This window comes from Trachurus trachurus (genome assembly GCF_905171665.1).
Source record: "Trachurus trachurus genome assembly, chromosome: 14".
Classification (NCBI taxonomy): Eukaryota; Metazoa; Chordata; class Actinopteri; order Carangiformes; family Carangidae; genus Trachurus; species Trachurus trachurus.
The window spans coordinates 26,174,520-26,197,842 of NC_139903.1; the positions used below are offsets into that span (position 1 = coordinate 26,174,520).

At 41.6% G+C, this 23,323-nt stretch overlaps 3 protein-coding genes across 4 annotated transcripts; 2 read left to right on the forward strand and 1 right to left on the reverse strand.

The window, feature by feature from the left end:
• Positions 1-2,073: 2,073 nt before the first annotated feature.
• Positions 2,074-6,333, reverse strand: LOC310996560 (heat shock cognate 71 kDa protein-like; the record flags this gene model as incomplete). The annotated part of the gene is made up of 8 exons (XM_083985983.1): positions 2,074-2,295; positions 2,903-3,135; positions 3,227-3,425; positions 3,535-3,737; positions 4,852-5,407; positions 5,481-5,633; positions 5,728-5,933; positions 6,129-6,333. The coding sequence occupies 8 exons, from the start codon at positions 6,331-6,333 to the stop codon at positions 2,074-2,076; spliced, it is 1,977 nt and encodes a 658-aa protein (XP_083842109.1).
• Positions 6,334-9,962: 3,629 nt separating this feature from the next.
• Positions 9,963-15,817, forward strand: crtam (cytotoxic and regulatory T cell molecule; the record flags this gene model as incomplete). Of its 2 annotated transcripts, none has more annotated exons than XM_083987455.1 (10): positions 9,963-10,025; positions 11,262-11,402; positions 11,540-11,692; positions 11,794-11,913; positions 12,534-12,689; positions 13,081-13,317; positions 14,306-14,374; positions 14,496-14,648; positions 14,954-15,040; positions 15,551-15,817. In XM_083987455.1, 10 exons carry the CDS (start codon positions 9,980-9,982, stop codon positions 15,697-15,699), a joined length of 1,311 nt encoding a protein of 436 aa, XP_083843581.1. In that variant the 3' UTR covers positions 15,700-15,817. The 2 variants fall into 2 exon arrangements, with proteins under 2 accessions (XP_083843581.1, XP_083843582.1); XM_083987456.1 differs by having other exon boundaries at positions 9,980-10,025; positions 11,585-11,692.
• Positions 15,818-16,497: 680 nt separating this feature from the next.
• Positions 16,498-21,655, forward strand: LOC310997166 (heat shock cognate 71 kDa protein). Its single transcript, XM_083986818.1, has 9 exons — positions 16,498-16,626; positions 17,566-17,775; positions 18,161-18,366; positions 18,455-18,607; positions 18,721-19,276; positions 20,286-20,488; positions 20,598-20,796; positions 20,884-21,116; positions 21,211-21,655. The coding sequence occupies exons 2-9, from the start codon at positions 17,571-17,573 to the stop codon at positions 21,406-21,408; spliced, it is 1,953 nt and encodes a 650-aa protein (XP_083842944.1). The 5' UTR covers positions 16,498-16,626; positions 17,566-17,570; the 3' UTR covers positions 21,409-21,655.
• The last annotated feature ends 1,668 nt before the right edge of the window (positions 21,656-23,323 follow it).

Sequence of the window (23,323 nt, forward strand, 5' to 3'; positions counted from 1 at the left end):
TCTCTTTAATCAAACATTTCTCTGGTCCTGAAACCATACAGAAATGTAATATAGGGACATGTCCAAATAGCATGAATGATGGTATGTCACAGGTAGTAAATTCACATCATATATGATGATTCTTATTTGGTAAAAGATGATATTCATCTTATTTATGTATGCAAGTTTATTAAAAAACCCATATTACTTTTCAACACGGTTACTTTCATATTCTGGAAGTTAGTCTCAGTTTAGAAACCCACAGTATATCATAAACACACATTCACAGGCTTTAAAATGGATAAACAATTTAATTATGTCATGGACTCGTCAGCATGTCATGTGGTTTTATTTTTTTATGTTTACATAGCCTATATGTCACCCTTAGAAATTCTGTATGTAGCCTACATGTATTACATCAGTGGGCGTCCTCACTATCTTTCCTCCTTTTGCATTTCTCAGTACTGTTTCTCAGTCTACAGGCCTGTTCTCTGCTGATCAGTTTATCCGAGACAAGTTGAAAGGAAGAACCGATAAAGAAAAATGCAAATTCTGGAGCTTACATCTCTTAAGTGGTTCCCGTGTGGAAATCACCGACTATTTTTTTAATATACTGTATGCGCTCTGTGCTTGACAGACTTCCTGTTTGGTTTCAAGGAGGTCAGGGTGCAGGGGCAGATGAAGAGCACAGCTCCTGCAGACAGAGGGAAACTCAACACATTTCACAAAGCATAGTTCTTCCCTGCTGACTTGTTATAGCACTGACATTTTTAAATATATATTTATGTCAATTTCAAATTTTATATGAAACATTATTTAAACATATTTAAAGAGTTCCAAAACTAGTTTAATGACTAATAAAATGATTACATGTATAAATCATAAGGAGAGATGTTGAGGCTATGGTCAGCTTTAACATCATTGCTAATATATTTTAATAATACAATAAATAATTACACTATGCTGTAATCTTTTAACTTAGTAACATCTTGTGCTTTCCACAGTAACAAAAACTTCCAATGAACTTCAGATATGTCATACTGCATTTTTCATCCTCTTAGATCTTGGTCACCATCGTTGGGGGGTTCATTAACTATCATCAATATTAAAGCAGAAGTAAGCGATCCGGTCGTTTTGGCTAATGCTGCGTTCCAGGCACGCTTTTGAAACCGTAAGTTACAGCTTCAAGTCACGACTTACGACTTTGTAGCGTTCCAGGCAACCCAACTCGTGTTTTTCCGACCTGTTGGCTGTGAAAGTCACTATAACGGCCACTCGTAACTTCCGACCCGTGAAGTTGTACCAGATCGAACTGGTACGACTTCACAGGTCAGAAAAACACGAGTTACGGGTTGCCTTGAACGCACCATAACTTCTTGTCAGCCGATGGAGTTAGCAGCCCCTGCCCTCGTCATGGATCTATTGGTCCTCGTCCCTACGTCACCACATTCACGCGCATCCCTTGGCTGCACACACAGCCCTTCATGCCGTTCTCTCTCCTCATTGGATAAAACTTGTAGGATACAAGAAAAGTTTTCTCCTCGGCTCAGAGCAGAGCAGAGTGACTGACAGACCCGTGTTTCGGTCCAAACACTCTATGTAAGTGATTGCTGTCGGAAGATAGAACTATTTAAGACTTATATTAACACAAAAATATCGCTTACTTCTGCTGTAATATAGATATTTCAATAGTTTGAAATTCTGAACATATTGTACTGTAGAATTTGGTCACTGATGCAAGAAGCATCTCAGTAAACATATTAAGTGGATAAATGTGTCACAGCATGTCACCAAAAAAACAACAACAACAACACACCTGTCAAGAAACATGCTTCAGTCATGATTTATTCCTGTGGACGCAAACGTGACAGAAAACACACAGACTGTTTGCTTGAGGATCTTTATGGGTTCATTGGTTCACGCAGCAAATATCATTTATCATCATTAGTCTGGCTTAACGCACCATGTCGCTGGTAATGTTCATGCTTATTTATTACTCAGGGGTGTAAAAGATAACAGACGCTGATTAATCCACTTCCTTGATGGTTCGTTCTTTGACAAACATCAGAGGTAGCCAGTGAAATGAGGGAATGTTTAATCAACCTCCTCAATGGTCGGTCCGGTGGATCCTCCTCCAGTAGGAGCACCACCAGCTCCTGGGAAGCCACCAGGCATCCCACCAGGCATCCCACCAGGCATGCCACCAGGCATCCCACCAGGCATGCCACCGGCACTCTGGTACAGTTTGGTTATGATGGGGTTGCACACTTTCTCCAGTTCCTGTTGATGATGTTCATATTCATCCCTCTCTGCAGTCTGGCACAAAGAGATCAAACCACACATTCTCATATTCAGAAGGAATTACCTGACAGTCTAAATGTTAAGCTCTATTATACCTGCAACACAGGTGAGGATAATACAGCACCACACTGGTGGTTACACATGGAATCACTATTCTCTGGTGACATGAATAGAGTCTAAGTGGTTTAGCAGATGTGTAATCCTGCAGAATCCTGCAATTTGGAGCAACAGTTCAGTCTGTGCAGCATCTATCCTGCTAAACAATCACAATAAAACATTTGAGTTGATATAACAACAGATATTCTCCATTCATTTATTCATTGTCTATATAATACTGCTCATCCACGCATGGGATACAGAGGACCTGGAGACGATCCCAACTGACATAGGACGAGGGCGATGTACAAGCTGGAGGTTGCCAGTATCACATAAGAATGAATGCACACACACACACACCTTACATTTAGAGCCAGTGTCCATGTCTTTGGACTGTGGGAGGAACCTGAAGAGATCCCACAAAGATACAGGGAGAACATACAAACTACACCCAGAAAGGTCCCAGACCCTTCTTGCTATTGATCACCACTACTACATCACATATAATACACCATGCAGTCCTCACCTGGTTCTTGTCAAGCCAGCTGATGACCTCGTTGCACTTGTCAAGGATCTTCTGCTTGTCGTCCTCACTGATCTTGCCAGCCAGCTTCTCATCCTCCACAGTCGACTTCATGTTGAAAGCGTAAGACTCCAGGCCGTTCTTGGCCGACACCTTGTCACGCTGGACATCGTCCTCTGCCTTGTATTTCTCTGCTTCCTGGACCATGCGCTCAATGTCCTCCTTGCTGAGACGACCTGTCAAATCACAGCTATGATTAATCACCTGTTCAGACAACACTGGACATGTTCAGTTAAAATAAAACTGGTGGTTCAGCAGCATTTATACCCTTGTCATTGGTGATGGTGATCTTGTTTTCCTTTCCAGTGCTCTTGTCGATAGCAGAGACATTAAGAATTCCATTGGCATCAATATCAAATGTCACCTCAATCTGGGGAACACCGCGAGGAGCAGGGGGGATGCCTGTGAGCTCAAATTTACCCAGCAGGTTGTTGTCCTTGGTCATGGCACGCTCACCCTCATAGACCTGTGGGAGAATACAGGGTTAGATCATTATGAAATCTGTCCACAGTTCTGTGAGATTGTCTTTGCTCTCAGTGGAAACTATGAACAGCAAAGATCATGGTTGTGTTTACCTGGATGAGCACACCAGGCTGGTTGTCAGAGTAGGTGGTGAAGGTCTGGGTCTGCTTGGTGGGAATGGTGGTGTTACGTTTGATCAAGACGGTCATGACGCCTCCAGCTGTCTCAATACCCAGAGACAGAGGGGTGACGTCCAGAAGCAGCAAGTCCTGCACGTTCTCAGACTTGTCACCAGACAGGATGGCAGCCTGGACAGCTAGAGAGACAAAAAATAATGTTAGACCTTCATTTACAAATGGCTACTAAGTGGGTTAGGTCAGATATTATGAATATGCTGATGATTATGCAAGGAGAAATAAAATGATAGGGTGTGTCATAAAGGGACAACGAGGAGTTTCTCCAGTGGCAGAACGAAAAATTCTGCTACAATAAAAAAGTCTCACGTTAACGTGGATGAATCTCCGCTACCCACACTTGTTAATGGGCCCATTTTCGATAAATATATTGTTTTGTCTCTATTGTTATTTTGTTATTATTAGTGGTGGCGGAAATGCTGGTCGAGCCAACCAGCGTTTCCTTACTTTCGGTTTCGCGGCGAGTCATGAGCATAACGCCGCCGAATCGCTGTTTATGGTCGGGTATGTGATCGTCTTCGAACCTCGGACTTTAATTCTTGATGAATGAAAACATGAGTCTGTCTTGCGCTGGTCAAAGAATTTCACGGTGCCCGCGGAGGCTCATAAATGTAGTGTGAAAACGCTTCGCTTTTCCAAAACTCCTCGTTGTCCCTTTAAAGTCCCACTCCCGCGACCCTTTTCGGTAATTTTAAAACCAGCTCATTAGCAATGCACATAAGCAATGCACCTCTGGAGGGTGGACGGAGACTGCGCTGCTCTGCACCCGCCCAGCCACCTCCTCGCACCCCACCCCCGCTCGCTGACAGCTGGACGTTGTACAATTACAGATTCAGCGCATTTAGCGTAAAACTCCACACTGGGATTTGATCCCAGACTGGAGCATAGTCCTTGCTCACGGTGCAAGCTGCTCAACCAGGTGAGCTATACCTGTTATACCTTTACAGCTACACCGAGCTGTCAAGGCTTTCACCTCTGAGCCAGATGCAGAGCGGGCGGGAGCTTGTAGCACTAGTGCCCTCCCCTGGAGCTGTGACACGTCAGCTCCAGTCTCCCTGAAACTGCCAGTTTGCGTCTGCCATTGGTTCACAGCAATTTGAAGGCAGAAAAACTCAGAAATGCAATTTTGCACTTCCTTTTCTGCTGATATGTGCTCTAACACAAGAAAAATGCCACAGGAACATGTGAAAAGCACGAAAAACACAATTTTCATGGGAGTGGGTCTTTAACACTTACCAGCGCCATAGGCCACAGCTTCATCAGGATTGATGCTCTTGTTTAGTTCCTTTCCATTGAAGAAGTCCTGCAGCAGTTTCTGGATCTTGGGGATACGGGTGGAGCCGCCGACCAACACGATGTCATGGATCTGCCCTTTGTCCATCTTGGCGTCACGGAGAGACTTCTCCACGGGGTCGAGGGTGCCACGGAAGAGGTCAGCGTTGAGCTCCTCGAAGCGAGCCCTGGTGATGGAGGTGTAGAAGTCAACTCCCTCGTACAAGGAGTCGATCTCGATGCTGGCCTGGGTGCTGGAAGACAGTGTACGCTTTGCCCTCTCACAGGCGGTGCGCAGACGACGGACGGCCCTCTTGTTGTCGCTGATGTCTTTCTTGTACTTGCGCTTGAACTCGGCGATGAAGTGGTTGACCATGCGGTTGTCGAAATCTTCTCCACCAAGATGAGTATCTCCAGCAGTGGACTTGACCTCAAAGATACCATCTTCAATGGTCAGGATGGAGACATCGAAGGTGCCACCACCAAGATCGAAGATGAGAACGTTCCTCTCTGACCCAACCTGGAGAAAAAGATATACAGATGTCAGCCATGATATAAATCATGGGTATATCTACTTTTGACCGAAATCTCACCTTCTTGTCCAAACCATAAGCGATAGCTGCTGCAGTGGGCTCATTGATGATTCTCAACACATTTAGACCAGAGATGGTTCCAGCATCCTTTGTTGCTTGACGTTGAGAGTCATTGAAGTATGCAGGTACTGTGATTACAGCGTTTGACACTGACTGAGGAAATGAAGACATGTGTTTTAATCAACACTCTGACAGTACTGTTGATCGTCTCACATGTTATTATTTTAGACTCATTTAGTAGACCCACCTTCCCCAGGTAGGCTTCAGCAATCTCCTTCATCTTTGTCAGTACCATAGATGAGATCTCTTCTGGGTAGAAGCTTTTGGTTTCACCTTTATATTCAACTTCCACTTTGGGGCGTCCACTATCACTGATAATATTAAATGGCCAGTGCTTCATGTCAGACTGAACTACTGGATCTTCAAACCGTCTGCCGATCAACCGTTTAGCATCTGCAAACCGAAGGAACAAATATGATAGAAAAACGACACCTTTTTTCAGGTTTTTTTTTTATACTTTAATTTTCACATCATTTTAACACATGGCCATAGTTATTTTATGCACCCATGTGATCTGGTACTGACTGCATGAAGTCATTAGGAAGAAATCAATATTTCATCAGACATATCATTTCACTCTGTTTTTACCGAAGACTGTGTTGGTGGGGTTCATGGCAACCTGGTTTTTGGCTGCGTCTCCAATCAGCCTCTCTGAATCTGTGAAGGCCACATAGCTGGGTGTGGTCCTGTTGCCCTGGTCATTGGCAATGATCTCAACTTTGCCATGCTGGAACACACCAACACAGGAGTAGGTGGTCCCAAGATCAATACCAACTGCTGGTCCTTTGGACATGACTGCACTGAACAAGAAAAACAATTCAAGGTTAGTGTTATTCCAGCAGGGGGCAATAACACTTAGTGGATATGGCTGTGAAGTCTACCTGCACATGTTACTAAGAGCACTAGCCTAAATAAAGTAGTTTCAAGTTTAGTCGTATATGCAAATCATCAATCATCACAATCATAATTGTAAGAAATACATGTTTGTTAAATGTATCAATATGTATTAATATTTCTATGTATTTGTATTTATAATGACATTTAACAGAAAATCTATCTACTCCAACAGCCCTGTCATCTTTCAGGTGGATGAGCTGTTATACATGGAGTTTGCCAGGGATCAGATGTTAGTAGAAGGCAGGTAATGCTAAGCTGTGGAAACACAATATTTCCACAACCTAAAAAGTTAAAGTGGCTTTGGGAGACAGGTTAAAAAGGCCCCTGGTAAAAGTGTTTCGGCATATATTACAGTGCAATCTACATTTGTTTGCACCAGTTTGTGCAGAGCAGGATTGTGAAGCTCTTATGTCCAGGAGCCAGAACTAGGCCAAGGTCCTGGACCAGGGAGCATTCTGCAGCATCATGCTGGAGCTCTTTCCAAAGTGCTGATCTCTGGACCAGCTGGAAGAGACAGGCACTCACACCTCCTCCTCCCACTGCCTGTAACTGAAGGACAAAGTTGCCCAGCTACTGTATAAAGCTACTTCAGCACCAATATTTATGGATTGGTAATAAGACCATTGTCACAGTAGCATTATTATATGTCTCATTGAATAACAAGTGATTAACTTTTTGATTCAAGATTTTTTGTGATAAAGATAAGTAGTTTGTGATAAGATTAGTAGTTAAATAAATATGAAATAAACAATAAAGACATGACAGAAAGATCATGCTACATTTAGATGCTTGCTACATGCATCTAAATGAATGACATAAGAATATTTATTGTGATAGAAAGGAGGAAAAACATGAATAATGTGACTATAAAGTTATAACCACACATCCTATATATGGACTGTTTGGCTTTGAAAGCATGACCACACATGTAAGAGCCCATTGAAAGACATTGTGGTCCTACCTGGATGATGTTTTGGTGTTGGACTGCCGCAGTCTGACTCCTCCAGCAGATAAACACAGGCAGCCGATGCCGGCCTCACTTCTGCTACACAAGCTTCCCCAGTGGTGCGTGAGCCAATCAGCTGACAGAACAGCAGTGAGCTTCCAGTACATTCTGCCTCAGTCTTATCGTTCCCTGGGAGCCCTCCTCATCTGATTGGCTAAAACCTGGACAGCTAAAAAAAAAAAAAAAAGAAAGTCTTAGAGTAAAGAGAGATGAAAAAGCAGAGGAAAGTTCCAGGGCTTTCCTCGAAGACTGCTGAAGTTTCAGTTGAGATAAAGAAGCAACCTTCCCTGACAGGAATGATAAACAGGCTGTAATATAACTGTCTAATTATCAGTGTTTGCTTGAAAACCTCATTACAGGTCAATTAATTTGAATGTTAAATGTTTTTAATCAGGTGAATTAACCAATATACTATAAACAACAATCAGTCATATTGTCACAAAAACAGTCTTGACCATGTGATGATCACAGCCTGTGGTGCAATCATAATGTGGAAATGAGGAAGTAACAGTGTGGATTTCAATGACTTTATATTCCACTATCAACGTACACTAGTGTTCATTTTGACGTGCATTCATTCTTACACCTATTTTGGGCTATGTTGTTAAAATCTACCACGTGTCAAATTATGACACGTGGTATCCCGTAAACTGTAGCTTCATCCTTACAACAGAGGGACTTTTATTTTTTGTAATAATAGTATCACAGGTTACTGGATTATTTTGGACATTTAATGAGTCACTTTGTCATCTGATGCCATCATCACAAGTCAAACTGCTGCTGCGTTACCATCATCCTTCTTCATATCAGTACCAGTGTCATCATGTTGTCCATTTGACAACAGAACAGTTAATTTTCAGTAAATGAGGAATCTCCTATCAGGTTCTGGGTCATCGGTTTTAAACAACTGCATATGAGAATCGCAAAATACAGACAATAGTTGGAGTTTTGATGGTTAACTTCCATTTTATTTGAAAGTTCAACTTTAATGTAACACTTACAGAGAGATCAAAGAGGAAATGATAGTCTGTTGTTATTTCCCACAGCCGGGCTGGAAATATCAGAGATCATATACTGTAACGCCTACACTGCATGTTACTGCTGGTACCCAATACCTGTTTTTTCTGTTCAAGTGAATAGTGGCAGTAAAACAGTTTCTTCCAGTGATTCTGTCAGGCTAATTTATTTGGTAGATGTTGCTAAGTTATTTAGATAAATAGTGGAAGTTCAGATCTGGTGGTAACTAGATGAAGCATCCATGGATCACCTAAGACTTTGTGCATGTATGTTAACATCACATTGTTTACTGAACTGAAAGATTTCACTGGAAAACTGAAATGTCAACCTAAAAATAACAACAGAAGGAGAGTCTGGGTGTCCCTTAATGCTTCTTTAACCACTGTATGCGCTCAATTTCTACCACAATCTGAATGAGAGCAGTCACTTTCCTTTACAACTCTGTGTTCAGCAGCTCACACAGGTGGCTTTGACTCAGCTGACCACTGCTCAGGAAACTAGGCCGAGGTTTATTCGCAGCCCCTCAACCTGAAGGTCAAGAGGTTAAACCTCACTATGACTGACAAACAGTTCTAGTTGGTTGACTAAGTTAGTGCTCTGGACAACATCACATTGTTGTTGACTTGTTGGTCCAGAGTTGTCCTTTACTAAAACATCCCTCAAATATTTGATGAGGAGTTGACTTTAGTTGTTAATTTTCTGATTTCAGCTTAAGACAACCACAACTGTATATTTTCTGTGTCTATAGCTAAAGAATAATAACAAAACAATAGAACAAAAAGCAGTAATGATAATACATGAAACACAGTTTTTGTTATGAAAACAGTGAATATTAGTGTTGTAATTTTTTCACACACACAAAAAAATTATTGCTGGGTTAGGTACCACATTCAGTGGGATGAACATGACATATTAGAAGTCCATCCCTTACTTGGGTACTTCCAAATTCTTTACCCTGGACCATTATTGGGGGTTTAAGAAGGGTTTTATTTTTGTTGTTAGTTTCAGTTTCTTTCTTTTTTTCCCCCCTTAAGTTCAAGGTCAGTGAAGTTACCATACATGGTTCTTCCCCCTTTGTACAGTAGGAAACAATTCCCCCCAAAGATGTGTATATAAAACTATTAAGATAATTTACACATGACATTACAGGGACATTTATGAAAACATAAAAATGTGTGAAACACAAAAAACAAAAATGGGTGAGGGTTAGGGTTACTTATTTGCTTAAATACTTAAGTACTAAGCTTAAACATTTAAGGTATTTTCAAACCAAGAGTGTTCTTTGGCAAAAACAAGCTACTGGGTGTACTTATTTGTCTGAAAAACAATTAAATAGGCTAGATAAAATTGTATTATTTACTTTTAGTTTATTGTAGGAATTGTATGAAAATACTACCTCAAACTGAAAAAGCTCTGTGGAAACCACAGAGCAGTGATGTCACGGAAGGTCCCTCAGTCAAGTACAAATAGATCAAGAGAGGAGGAAATGCAACAGTGTGATTGTTATTGAGCGACAGAGATGGAACTGAAGCTGCAGCTCTGCGTCTTCGTGCTCCTCATACAGGGTGAGTGTCTTTACTTTTCATTTCAACAGCCGGTAACAGTCAACAAGTAAAGTAGATAATGCTGAAATAAGACAAGAAACTGAAAATAATCAAGAAAAGCTACTGGAAGTGTTGACTTGGCAGCTATAGTATTCATCTCTCTGAGGCTGTGTTTGATATTTTAATTTTGGTAGAAAATTAGGGGGAAATACAATTTCTGACTCTGACAAATCCAAGTTTGTAAAAGTTTGTTGTTCTCGCTGAGACTTTCTTAGACATTGCATTACACATCACACAATTTAGTCATCAGTAACCGTGACTCCGTGCCATTTTATTACATTTAATGTGATGCATATATTTTACATTGTATTGTCTGTGGAATTAAATGTTCTTTATGAATCAGGTTTTAAAACATTAAAAAGAAAATCCTCAAAGCCACTGACGTTAAGTGTAGAACAGTGGTTCTCAAAAGTTCTTGGGCCCCAGGCGTCACTGAGGGGGGTCTCTGGGGCCCCCAACATAGAATCGCATAATGCAAAATGCACAACAAAATGAAAGAATATGTGACTGTTATGGATTAAAAACACATTCTGTAATACAGTAATAGCACTATTCCTATTAGCCGGAGGACCCTTTGACAATAACTTGTAAACTCGGGGGTCCAGTTTGCGTCAGTACGGGGGTCCTTGAGACAGTGTGAGAACCTCTGGTTTAGAGGAAACTCTCAAAACCTTGTTGTTCCATTGTTGAGGTGAGGTACACATATTACACCTATGTGTAGGAAAAAGCCCACTGCCCCCTTGGCTGGCGTCAACGTGCCCCCACAATGTGTTTTCCAAACACCTCGTCAGACCCTGAAGCCCCCTCCAACAACCCACTGCAAATGTATATTTTTTCTCAGCATGAAAGAAGTGACCACATCACTTCCTGTCACAACAGAAAGGCATTAGATGTGGGACGAGGTAGTGGGGGGTTGCTGCGGAGGGCTGCATCTTTTGCAGCTGCATACACACACATATATATTCACACTCAAACACACCGTCACCGCCCAGAGTGGAGTAGATGAGTCAAAGTGTGAGAAAGTGTGGACACCTCTGTGTGCGAGGGAGGGAAACTTTCACTACTCCACCTCTTTTTTAATTCCAGTCGACTATTGTTAATCGAGTCATGTGCTACCAAACCATTGGTGTGGAAATGAATATTATGTCAGCATGAATTTTATAATAACATACATTTTTACTATTTATTCAATTCCAGGTTCACTTGCGCTGTTGGAGCGGGTGACAGTGATTAAAGGTCATACACTCAGTTTAAGCTGTCCAGTCACTGACGCTCACAAGGCCAACGTGGAATGGAAGAACCCACAAGGACACGTTATGTTCTTCAATCGCATTAAAGGTGAATATCACATAATGTTGAGCTTTAAAGTATCAGCAGCAACATAAATTGCTGTTTGACAAATTGCAAGAATCTCTCAGAATTTTGCACCAACATCTTTTTTTTTTTTTTTTTTTTGTTCTGTCACTTGTCTCCAGCTGTAAACGACAAACGCTACAGCATTAACACACTGTCTGTCACAGAATTCGCCATCAGCATTTCCAATGTCACCTTCAACGATGGAGGCATCTACACATGCTACCAGTATCACCACAAAACAGCAGAGAGGCGGGTGCAGGTGACAGTGGCGGGTGAGTTTAATGCTTAAATTTATGAGTTACAAACTGTCAAACTGTTAGCTGGATGAGCATGCCATGATACTGATTACATGTTGGTGTTGATTCTTTTAAAGATTATCCCAAAATGTCAGTAACAAAGCATGAAGGACAGACCATCATAAAATGCAGTGCTGAAGCGACCCACCACGCTCCACAGATCTCCTGGATGCTGGACAACGGGGCTGAAATTCTTGGTAAGTTGTTCATCACCAAAGTTGTGAACTGAGAATTAACAGCAAAAGCTACACTGTAATTAAGAAGTGAGCTGAAGCGAGCCATTATAGGTGACATGACATTACCACAGAGGTGCTTCACCTGCCAACTATAGCAGCATATTTTTGGTGCAGCAGCTCGTTCGTTTTTATTCTAGGCAACCTGAACTCCGCTGTGGTTTTATCAAGATATTTCGGTCATGTAGCACAAATGTGTGAGACGGCCAGCCTGACCTTGTGGTTTATGTTTTATCCAGTGGTTTTGTGTTGATGCACATATGTGAACAAATAAGAGGTGCCAACAAACTTACTAGACTTCTTGTTAATGGGGGCTGCACTTATGTAAATGTCAGATGTAGACTCAGAGACCACAGAGTGGGCTCATCTGCCACAGTAACATGCATCATTTCCCACATTAGGTGGGATGGCAGATGTTATTTTAAGCCCTGATACAGTAACAGCCCCCCTTTTAATTATCTTTAATGACATATCCCAACACTCATCTTGAATGCCATCATTGAGGAGTTAAAATTCTTTGAAAAGTGTAAGTCATTATTTTGATCATCGTCACTGGATACTAATGACGTTTGCCCATTCCACAGGTCACCCCCACCAGGCCCATTCTGACCATATAAAATACACCACTACAGACTTTCTTCATGTTAAAACAGGGAAAAGAGTCACAGTGAAATGTCTGGTTCACCATCCAACTTGGCTTTTACAACCCCTGATGCGCTTTGTCAAAATTGGACCAAACAGTGAGTATAAACTGCTATCTCCACGCTCTATTTCAACCATTTGCCTGAAATGGCCTTTGGTTTCACTGAATCTTGCTTACATAAAAGTACTTCTGCATAACGAGAGATATTGAGGAACAGTGAAAGCATAGTCGTGTCGTCACAAAACTGGGAAAACACTGGAAAGGGTTTTTTTCTCAAGAGTTTCTCCATGACGCTGTCCACATCACCAGACTGTGAAAGTTGACCCCAGTAAACAGACCGATGTCGTTTCCTCTTTCTGTTGTAAATATTCTGGTTTCCTGTTCTGATGTTGTTGCCATTTTTGACTTTGAGGTTCCATGAATTGATTTGAATAGGCCTACTGTTTCTATGTCATATAATAATCCTAAACCCCTTTTTTCTGTGACAGAAGCAAAACATTACGGTACTACAACCACTTCACCCACACCTCGGCCTCAGGGGTCAACGACAACCAGTTGGTTCACACATGGGAGGAGGACAACAGTGTACTTCCCAAACAAAGATGTGACTGGGTCTTCATCAGGCAGCTCCACCAAGTTACCACCTGTCTCCTCCAATGAGCCAAAGACAGTTACAGCCACTGTGGATCCTGCTACATCCACAGACTCACATCTCAACACCACCGGTGAGTGACACTGTTTTCATTTATGCATTTAAGTGACAGATTATCATTTGTGCAGAGAAACCTCCGAAACAAACAGTACTAGTCCCCCCAAAAAAACAAGAAAATAAAGGTTATTTCATGTTATTTGACAATGTACAAGTAAATGCCACATCAATCAAGTCATAGTGTAAATGCCTTACAGTGTGTCATTGATAAATGAGCCGTCACGGGGTCTAGCATCTACTACAGCTCTTATAAGTTTGCTAAAACGTTAACACGTGCACCTCATGTGAACTGTCACTATGTGGGATGGAAATTACAGACATTTCAGCTTTCACAAAGTGTTTAGACCCGTTGCTTAACCCCCACTGTAGTTGTGATACCACTGGTTTTGTTTCCTGTGGCGGAAGTCACAGACTGTAGCATGAAACTCAGTGGTGTGAGATGTATTCATAATTTCTGAAGATGGGAGCATGAGGCTCCATGTAGGTGAACAACTTTTCCACCATACATGCACAACATCATCAACGATTTGTTACCCCAACTCAAAAAACAGTTTGTTAAGCGATGAATCAAAATGACAAATTACACATATTTACCTCAGAAATAACAATTAGATATTCACGTGCTTGTCCTAGCAAGTGAAAGTGAAACTGTCGCCTACAAAAAATAAAACATTTCACTCACACAACTTTTTTTTCTTAGGTTTTTCATTTTTTTATTTTGTTAAAATGTATTAATTTAGTTCAGATGGTACACAAACCTTATTATCAGGCTCAATAGGGTGATGAAGAACACCATCACTAATGCTGCAGCTCATGCATGTATGCAGTGTACTGATATCCACTATCCTCTTCATGTAATGTAAAGTGTCTGTCGGATGCCACCTAGTGGTATTTCTAAACGACTATGGATGTGTTGTTGACAGAAAACAGGGCTGGCCTAGGCTGCAGCAGCTTCATTCAGTGTGTTAATTATTCTTTTCCTCCCTCTTCATGTTTTCTTGAAGGCTGGACAGATGACTTCGGGACAACAGAGGAGGTCGATAACAATAACAGCACAGAGAGGAACAAAACAGGTAATTTCACACTGTTAACCAGCTCTAGTGTGTGGTTGAGAAACCATCTTGTCATTTTGTAACAGGATTTAAACGTGATTGAAGTTTTGGTGAATAACAGCTGCGTTCTGTCTATTTCCAGGGAGTAATGATGACAATAAAGACATGCGAATAGGAAGAGAAGGAAGTTCATCATTACTGGTGTTTCTGGTGACATGTCTGATCGTCTGTCTTATGGTGGTGGTCATTTTCATTGCCATCAAGCTGAGGAGAGCACATATCGCCTGGAAGAGAGGTAAGATCATATTTCCAGTTTCTGTTATCACACCCATGGTATCAGACTGAAGCTGCTTAGTTTGAACTTTAGTCAGGGCAGAGCCATAAATGAATGAAGCATGCGCTTAGTGCTGGTTTTACTTTTGTTTTTGGTTCATTTGTGTTATAGGCCTACAAAGAAAGAAAGAAAGAAAAAAAAGATATAGGCTAAATTAGGGTTTACATAGGCTTTAATATTGTGGGCATAAACATACACCTCAAGAACATGTATTTTCTTTGTGAAATGTATGTTTAAGAAATATCTGACAGTTTTTATTGTCACAGAAAATGAAGAATCGGATCCATCAGAGGAAAGCAGTAAATCAAAGTCGAGCCATGACGAGAAGAACTCCCAAGGACAAAGACGAAGAGGTACGAGGATAATTCAGCATGATGTTTAAAACTTCAGAGCAGAGGAAGCATAGAAGTTAGTGCTGGCACAGACTCACTGCAGAGATTTGAATTCCTCCTCATCCACTGAGATGTGTTGTAAAATTAAAAAAATGAATCATTTACAAAAATCTTGTGGGTTGAAAATTAAATGAGATAGCCTAATCATTGACTGGAACCTTTGGCTTCAGGAAATGAGTAAAGCTCATAAACATGGCTAGGTGGAATGGGTTTGCTCACTGAACAGACACATTTCTCACTTCATCTCTAGATAAAAGTTCCTCATGTCCAGATTTTCATTCAGATTCCATTCTATTAAAAATATCTTATAAAACTGTAGTTTGATACACAGCATATCAATTACATTGTGGTGCTCAATTTCAAGCCACTGCAAGTAATTTCTAACCGGGCCCTGAATTCAACATGACAACTTAAGATCTTTCTGGAATGAGTCACTGATTGTGACATGTTTTTTCTTTCTCTTTCCCTCAGGGATCTTCAACACAGCATTCACAAAGTACGTCGTGGAAGAACCAACTTCAGTGGTAAACATGGGCGCAATGACAGCAGCAGAGATTGCAAATAGAGAGCAAACTCCTCAACCTCAAGCCGCAGCCAACATAAAGGAGACAGAGCTATAACGACCAGCAACAATGTGGCACTGTGTGCACAGATTAAGCTAAATAGTCTTTTTTACAGCACTTGTGAAAAGAGAGCATGTTTACACTGAAAGGAATGTGATGACATTGTTTATTGTACTGTAATGTATAAATATTGTATATATCTTATGTGCCAATAAATTATATATTTTGCTAAAACAGACAATGAATGTACTGATGTTTAATGGAAATATTAAAATGTTTTTGCATATATTATCTGCATCCATAGTGATGTCTTTCACAAAGTGCCATCATGAGATGTTATATGCCAAGAATCATCTTCATAAACAGTAGAGGATAAATCTCTCATCTCATCACACCTGCCTCTGAGATACTGTCACTGATTCACAACACAAATTATTATGGGTAGCATTGAAAGCATGACTACGGAATAAGGGTAAATATTAAAGTCTATAGGCTATCTAGGCTACTATATTTAATGCATTCCGTTAGGCGTTTGTTTCCCTTTCAGTCGCCGGTCAGCTCCAAAAACCACGCATTTATATTTTTACATTCTCTACATTTCGCCTGAGTGATCACCGTGACCTTATTCTTGTGTTTAACTAAACGCACGATGGCATAAAACATTGGAAAGTAATTCTTGTTTGTCGATCTCCGTCTCTAGTATGACTGTGCCGTCTCGAGCCATGCGGTTATGCTCAAGAATTACGAAATGCAGATAATAAAACAGGAAGCGGTTTGAAATCGTCACGGCGTCGGCCAACGGCCATTGGTGGACCGTTGCGGAAAGACTCAAGGACGCGGCCTGTGATTGGCTGCTTTGCCGGCAATATATAAGGTCCCGCGGTATCTCTGTCCTCCTTTCCCTTCTCATACCGGCCGGGACAAGTCAGCCTTGCCGCCCTCCATCCCAACAACATCTACAGTCATACACGGTTCAGCTTTTCGGTAAGTTACTCTTCTTTTAGCCCAGCTTGTTAAAGAAATCATTGTGACATTTTGCCTCGTGGTTTATTTCAACGGCGGCAGTAACCTTGAGATTTTGCTCACTCGCCATTGCCGTTTTCTCACAGAAATATTGCTTTACTTTTGTCTTCGTGTGAAAACCGTTGGTCACGAATTATTTTGACAAATTGAGTCGAAATAACGTCTTGTATGCTCACGCTAGGGCTTCAATCACGAGATCAGTTGGTGCACGAGCTAACGTTAGCATCTTAGCAGAGTGGAGCGGGTGGGGGAGGGGATGTTCGAGAATGTTCTCGAACACCCAGCGTCAAGGCGGCGGGATTAATCACACTTCCGGTTAAATATTTTCAGAACAAAAGCCTTTTTGCATCACTGAGCACCGTAATTTTATCATTTTTGATTGGTCATCTCGCAGTTTTGGTATGTCTGCTGAATGATTAAGCTTATTCAGTGTAGGCTTGATTGTGTTGTACGTATATTGAAGTTGGTTTTGCCCATTTCCGGTATGATCTTGCAGTGGTAAACTTGATGCGTCATTATCACATGGCCGGACCTACCGCCATGCTTCCTCACTGCGTAATTTCAGCAGGCGGTAGGCCCTTGGTGTAAGATGCTCCATGAAGGCCAGCAAAGGCTTATTTGCTAAAATGTGTTTTTATTTTTGTTACATTATTGTGTTAAGTTTATTTTTTGTTATTTATGCACCTGTCATTGATGCAACTAAGATATGAGTACATTTATTATTTAACATTGCTGAACCTTATTTATTTAGGTCTAGTGTAAAAGTTAATAATAAAAGGCAGCAACAAAGGCTAATGCAAATATTACATGATTTAGCCTCACTATGATGGGCTCACTAATCACAAAATGTAATGTGACTCACTAATGAATGCTGCTTTTTTTCTCTTTTTCCTCTTCTAGGAAACATGTCTAAGGGACCAGCAGTTGGTATTGATCTTGGGACCACCTACTCCTGTGTTGGTGTGTTCCAGCATGGCAAAGTTGAGATCATTGCCAATGACCAGGGCAACAGGACCACACCCAGCTATGTGGCCTTCACAGATTCAGAGAGGCTGATTGGAGATGCAGCCAAAAACCAGGTTGCCATGAACCCCACCAACACAGTCTTCGGTAAGAATTAAGTCTTATATTCAACGATGGCGAGTTTGTTTTGCATCATTCTTGGCACACTTGCCTGCTGAAAGTTGGCAGGATTTTTTTTGCTTTGAGAATAATTGGGAATTGATGAGTCATCCACACTCACTTATGGTGGTTGGCACCTGTGCAAATTGAACTTTTTATTGACTGTGACAAGAATGATCCAAGACGCACTGCCCTATCAAAGAACTTATCACTGTGATGATGCTTTTTCCTGCCATTCGTAGTTTCCACCAGAGGTTGAAAGACCAAAGATGGCACAAACCTTCCTTGGATGTCTGAGTGAACTTCTCAATGGAAATCCATTCTGTAGCAGAATCTTTTGATATTAAACACAAAAATCTCTTGTTTCTTACAGATGCCAAAAGACTGATTGGCCGCAGATTCGACGATGGCGTTGTGCAGTCAGACATGAAGCACTGGCCATTCAATGTCATCAACGACAACACGCGCCCTAAGGTTCAGGTCGAGTACAAGGGAGAGAGCAAGTCCTTCTACCCAGAGGAGATCTCTTCCATGGTGCTGACAAAGATGAAGGAAATCGCTGAAGCCTACCTCGGAAAAGTAAGTAATTTAGCATGGCTCTGAAAACTGCACCACTTGGATGTGAATTCTGATGATTGACTTGGGTTGTCGTTTCTTCTCTTTTCAGACTGTCAACAATGCTGTTATTACCGTGCCCGCCTACTTCAATGATTCTCAGCGCCAGGCTACCAAGGATGCCGGCACAATCTCTGGCCTGAACGTTTTGCGTATCATCAATGAGCCAACTGCTGCTGCCATTGCCTATGGTCTTGACAAGAAGGTAAATTCAACTTGAAACAATTGCAATTTTGTTTATTAATCAGTGTATGAATTAATTTAGGTAGTTCATCAAATGGGTAGCTTTAAAAAATGGTATCATTGATTTAATTTCAGGTTGGGTCAGAAAGGAACGTTCTCATTTTCGATCTTGGTGGTGGCACCTTCGATGTCTCCATCCTGACCATTGAGGATGGTATCTTTGAGGTCAAGTCCACTGCTGGAGATACTCATCTTGGTGGAGAAGATTTCGACAACCGCATGGTCAACCACTTCATCGCCGAGTTCAAGCGCAAGTACAAGAAAGACATCAGCGACAACAAGAGGGCCGTCCGTCGTCTGCGCACCGCCTGTGAGAGGGCAAAGCGTACACTGTCTTCCAGCACCCAGGCCAGCATCGAGATCGACTCCTTGTACGAGGGAGTTGACTTCTACACCTCCATCACCAGGGCTCGCTTCGAGGAGCTCAACGCTGACCTCTTCCGTGGCACCCTCGACCCCGTGGAGAAGTCTCTCCGTGACGCCAAGATGGACAAAGGGCAGATCCATGACATCGTGTTGGTCGGCGGCTCCACCCGTATCCCCAAGATCCAGAAACTGCTGCAGGATTTCTTCAATGGAAAGGAACTAAACAAGAGCATCAATCCTGATGAAGCTGTGGCCTATGGCGCTGGTGAGTGTCATGTGGTAGATAAATATATATAGATAAATAGAGGATAGATATTTATATCTCTATATATCTATATTCATATAAATATATATTTATCTATATATATTTATCTACTACATGACACTCACCAGCTTCATAGGCCACAAATGATTCAAATGCGATGATTCTTTTTTTTTTCTTTCACAAAAGAAAATACAGTCAAAAGAAAATACAGTCAAAAGAAAATACAATCAGTAAAGGAGAACAGAACAGCCAGTCACATCGACAACAGAGAAAAAATAAAAAATAAAATAAAAAATACATGACAGAACAAAAATAAGTAGATAAACAAACAACCAAAAACAGGTATGTACAAAGACATGATATCAAAATGGGCACCATAGTTCTATCACAAAATCACAAACGGGGACGATACTGCCACACCAAATTCTTTTTCTCTCTACCTCTTTTTCCCCCACTCATTCCATAGCAGTTGGAAAACAAGACCACATTTTTTCATATTTATCCACAGAATTCGTGTTACAATATATGACTCTTTCCAGTTTTGCTATTTTAATGAGTACATTGAACCAGACTTGGATACTAGGAGCTGATGCGCCTTTCCAATGGCAATATAGTAGCTTCTTAGCAACAGTAAAGGCTATTGCTAGCCATTTATTAGTTGCCTGGTTCGCAAGCCTGGAAAAGATACCCAGAAGACAGACAGCAGGGTCCGGCTCTATACGAGTTCTAGTTATTTTGCTCAGACATAGGCAGAACTCAGTCCAGAATTTTTTAATTGGTCTACAGTCCCATACCATGTGCAGATAAGTGCCCTCGTGAGCTGAGCACCTCCAACACAGGCCAGTTGGTCTGAGGCCCGCTCTGTGTAGCTTACTAGGGGTCCAATGATATCTATGTACAGTTTTAAGTTGTGTTAACTTTAATGATGCGATGATCATAGTAGCCAATCATCAGCACTGTTGGTGACCTTGAGCTGTGTAACTTCTTGACATAACCTGTTTGTCTTTAGCTGTCCAGGCTGCCATCCTGTCTGGTGACAAGTCTGAGAACGTGCAGGACTTGCTGCTTCTGGACGTCACCCCTCTGTCTCTGGGTATTGAGACAGCTGGAGGCGTCATGACCGTCTTGATCAAACGTAACACCACCATTCCCACCAAGCAGACCCAGACCTTCACCACCTACTCTGACAACCAGCCTGGTGTGCTCATCCAGGTAAACACAACCATGATCTGTGCTGTTCATAGTTTCCACTGAGAGCAAAGACAACCTCCCAGAACTGTGGACAGATTTCATAATGATCTAACCATGTATTCTCCCACAGGTCTATGAGGGTGAGCGTGCCATGACCAAGGACAACAACCTGCTGGGTAAATTTGAGCTCACAGGCATCCCCCCTGCTCCTCGCGGTGTTCCCCAGATTGAGGTGACATTTGATATTGATGCCAACGGCATCATGAATGTCTCTGCTATCGACAAGAGCACTGGAAAGGAAAACAAGATCACCATCACCAACGACAAGGGTACAAAATGCTGCTGAACCAGTTTATTTTAACTGAACATGTCCAGTGTTATCTGAACAGGTGATTAATCATGGCTGTGATTGACAGGTCGTCTCAGCAAGGAGGACATTGAGCGCATGGTCCAGGAAGCAGAGAAATACAAGGCAGAGGACGATGTCCAGCGCGACAAGGTGTCGGCCAAGAACGGCCTGGAGTCTTACGCTTTCAACATGAAGTCGACTGTGGAGGACGAGAAGCTGGCTGGCAAGATCAGTGAGGACGACAAGCAGAAGATCCTTGACAAGTGCAACGAGGTCATCAGCTGGCTTGACAAGAACCAGGTAAATGGCCATTTCTTCTTTTTTTTCCCCCTCATGACTACATGGATTTCAATACTAAGGTTGAACACTAAAATATGCTTTCTGTATTCTGCAGACCGCAGAGAAGGATGAGTATGAGCATCAGCAAAAGGAGCTGGAGAAGGTGTGCAACCCCATCATCACCAAGCTGTACCAGAGCGCCGGCGGCATGCCCGGTGGTATGCCAGAGGGCATGCCCGGCGGCTTCCCTGGAGCCGGTGGTGCCGCTCCTGGTGGTGGCTCCTCTGGACCAACCATTGAGGAGGTTGATTAAACATTCCCTCATTTCACTGGCTACCTCTGATGTTTGTCAAAGAACGAAACCCTCTTCTAGCACAAGTTTCATCGAGCTAAAGAGTGCACTTAACAAAGTAAAAATGGGTTCAGGGATCACACGATTGCACCATTTGCAACACAACTGGGAACAGCTTTAGTTGGTTTACTTGAATGTTGGTTCACGTGTCAAGTGTTTTGTATTGAGATGTCACTGCCTTGACAATAAAATTCTTGTAACCCTCTGAGCATTTGTTCATCTCTTTTCTTTTTAAAAATCTACTGAAATGACCTTAATAATTAGCTCACTATTAAATTCAATGTAAATCATGAACTGTCATGTGTGTAATGCTGGGAAAATGAGTTGGGGAAATACTGCAAGGAGAATTTCAAAATAAGGCAGGAAGATGGTGACTACAGCACATGTACAGAAAACAATATTTTCTGGTACAGACATTTACAAAAACCAAAAAAACTACAGCCAGGTATGTCTAAACTGAATGTCAAAAATAATTATAGATGTCAAGCAGATGCAAAAAAAAAATCAAGCCTATATTATAAGTGTGGAAGTATTTTAATTGAGCACACCTGTCAAGTGGCAACAATTACTGATTTACCGGTAATTGTGCACACCTGTTCAGCAGCACACTATAATTACTAACTTGTTCATAGAACTTCCGCCTACTACACCATGAATAGATAGATAGAGATAGAGAATACTTTATTCATCCCTAGCAGGGAAATTCACGTTAGTCCAGTAGCTCAAGGTCAAGGAATAAGTAGGCTACGTGGAAAGTCTGAGGTGTCATTCGTGAGTTGACCAGATTGTGAAACTCGACAGCACGACCCACGGAAAGTGAACTCTTCCCTGACGAGAAGCCCTCTCACAGGTCACGTGAAGTTTAATCCGACTCCTACCTCTTCTCTCCTCGCGAGTCTTGGGCTCATCTTGGCAACATGTTACCTCTCTTGTTTGCGTCACGTTTCCATGGTTGCAGTGCTGCTCACAACTACTGACAAAGGAAAATAGGTGAGTATTTGAAGCAATAACTCGACTTTACTAACTCAGCGTTAGGTTTAATGAAAGACAACATTTAGTGCAACTGCTACTGTTTATGTAAATACAGAAAATGACGTTTCATTCCAAATGTTTTATTTTTGTTTTTACCATGGTCGCTAGTTTGGCACAACAGGATGCGAAACGAAGTGAGGAAAACATGTTCGCATTTATTCCGCCAAACGTTAATTATGGTAAAAACTCAACTATTTCCCACTTGCCAAACGTGAATTTGGGAGCATAGATAGATAGATAGATGCTATATCATATTGGTGTCACTCACTTATGGTGCATTAGCCCAAAACTCACCTCCCTTAGAAATGCAGGAACAAACACGCAGGAAGGAGTGGTCGTGCTTTTGGCAGGGCTTGGAGTAGATCAATATTTTTTGTCCAACAATGCTGTATAATGACTTAGCTATTTTTTTTAGGCCAATCCGGAGATCAATGTCACTTATTCCCATTGCAAAAAACAACTACAGAAAAATGTCTTGTGATAACCACAACCTTCAGACATCTAACCAAAATCTAAATTCAAGAAGCCCACTGAGCGAGGATATCTTATTTATTTCCTAGTTTTAAGACTCTGTTGCTATGCCAGTAGGCTACTCTATATTTTAAAACCCTCTAGCATTTGACAATAACTATTGAAGGCTCTCATAGAGGCATGAGTCAAAAATGAGTTATTATAGAGGGTGTTACAAATACTATCCCAACTGAACACACACTTCTGCCCAGCCCCTTACTCAAAAATCAAGAGGAATGGTCTCAGGAAGCAAGTTATGTAGGGAGAACATTTTATGTAATCAGATCAGGTCTGAGTCTGTCTTCATTGCACTGTATTGACTTACCTGTAGTTG

Bases quoted from the DNA above. Each gene is read 5' to 3' on its own strand.
- LOC310997166 (XM_083986818.1), top strand. From the start codon at position 17,571: ATGTCTAAGGGACCAGCAGTTGGTATTGATCTTGGGACCACCTACTCC. The intron at 19,277-20,285 runs GTGAGTGTCATG...GTTTGTCTTTAG, and splicing joins AGCTGTGGCCTATGGCGCTG to CTGTCCAGGCTGCCATCCTG. The intron at 20,489-20,597 runs GTAAACACAACC...ATTCTCCCACAG, and splicing joins AGCCTGGTGTGCTCATCCAG to GTCTATGAGGGTGAGCGTGC.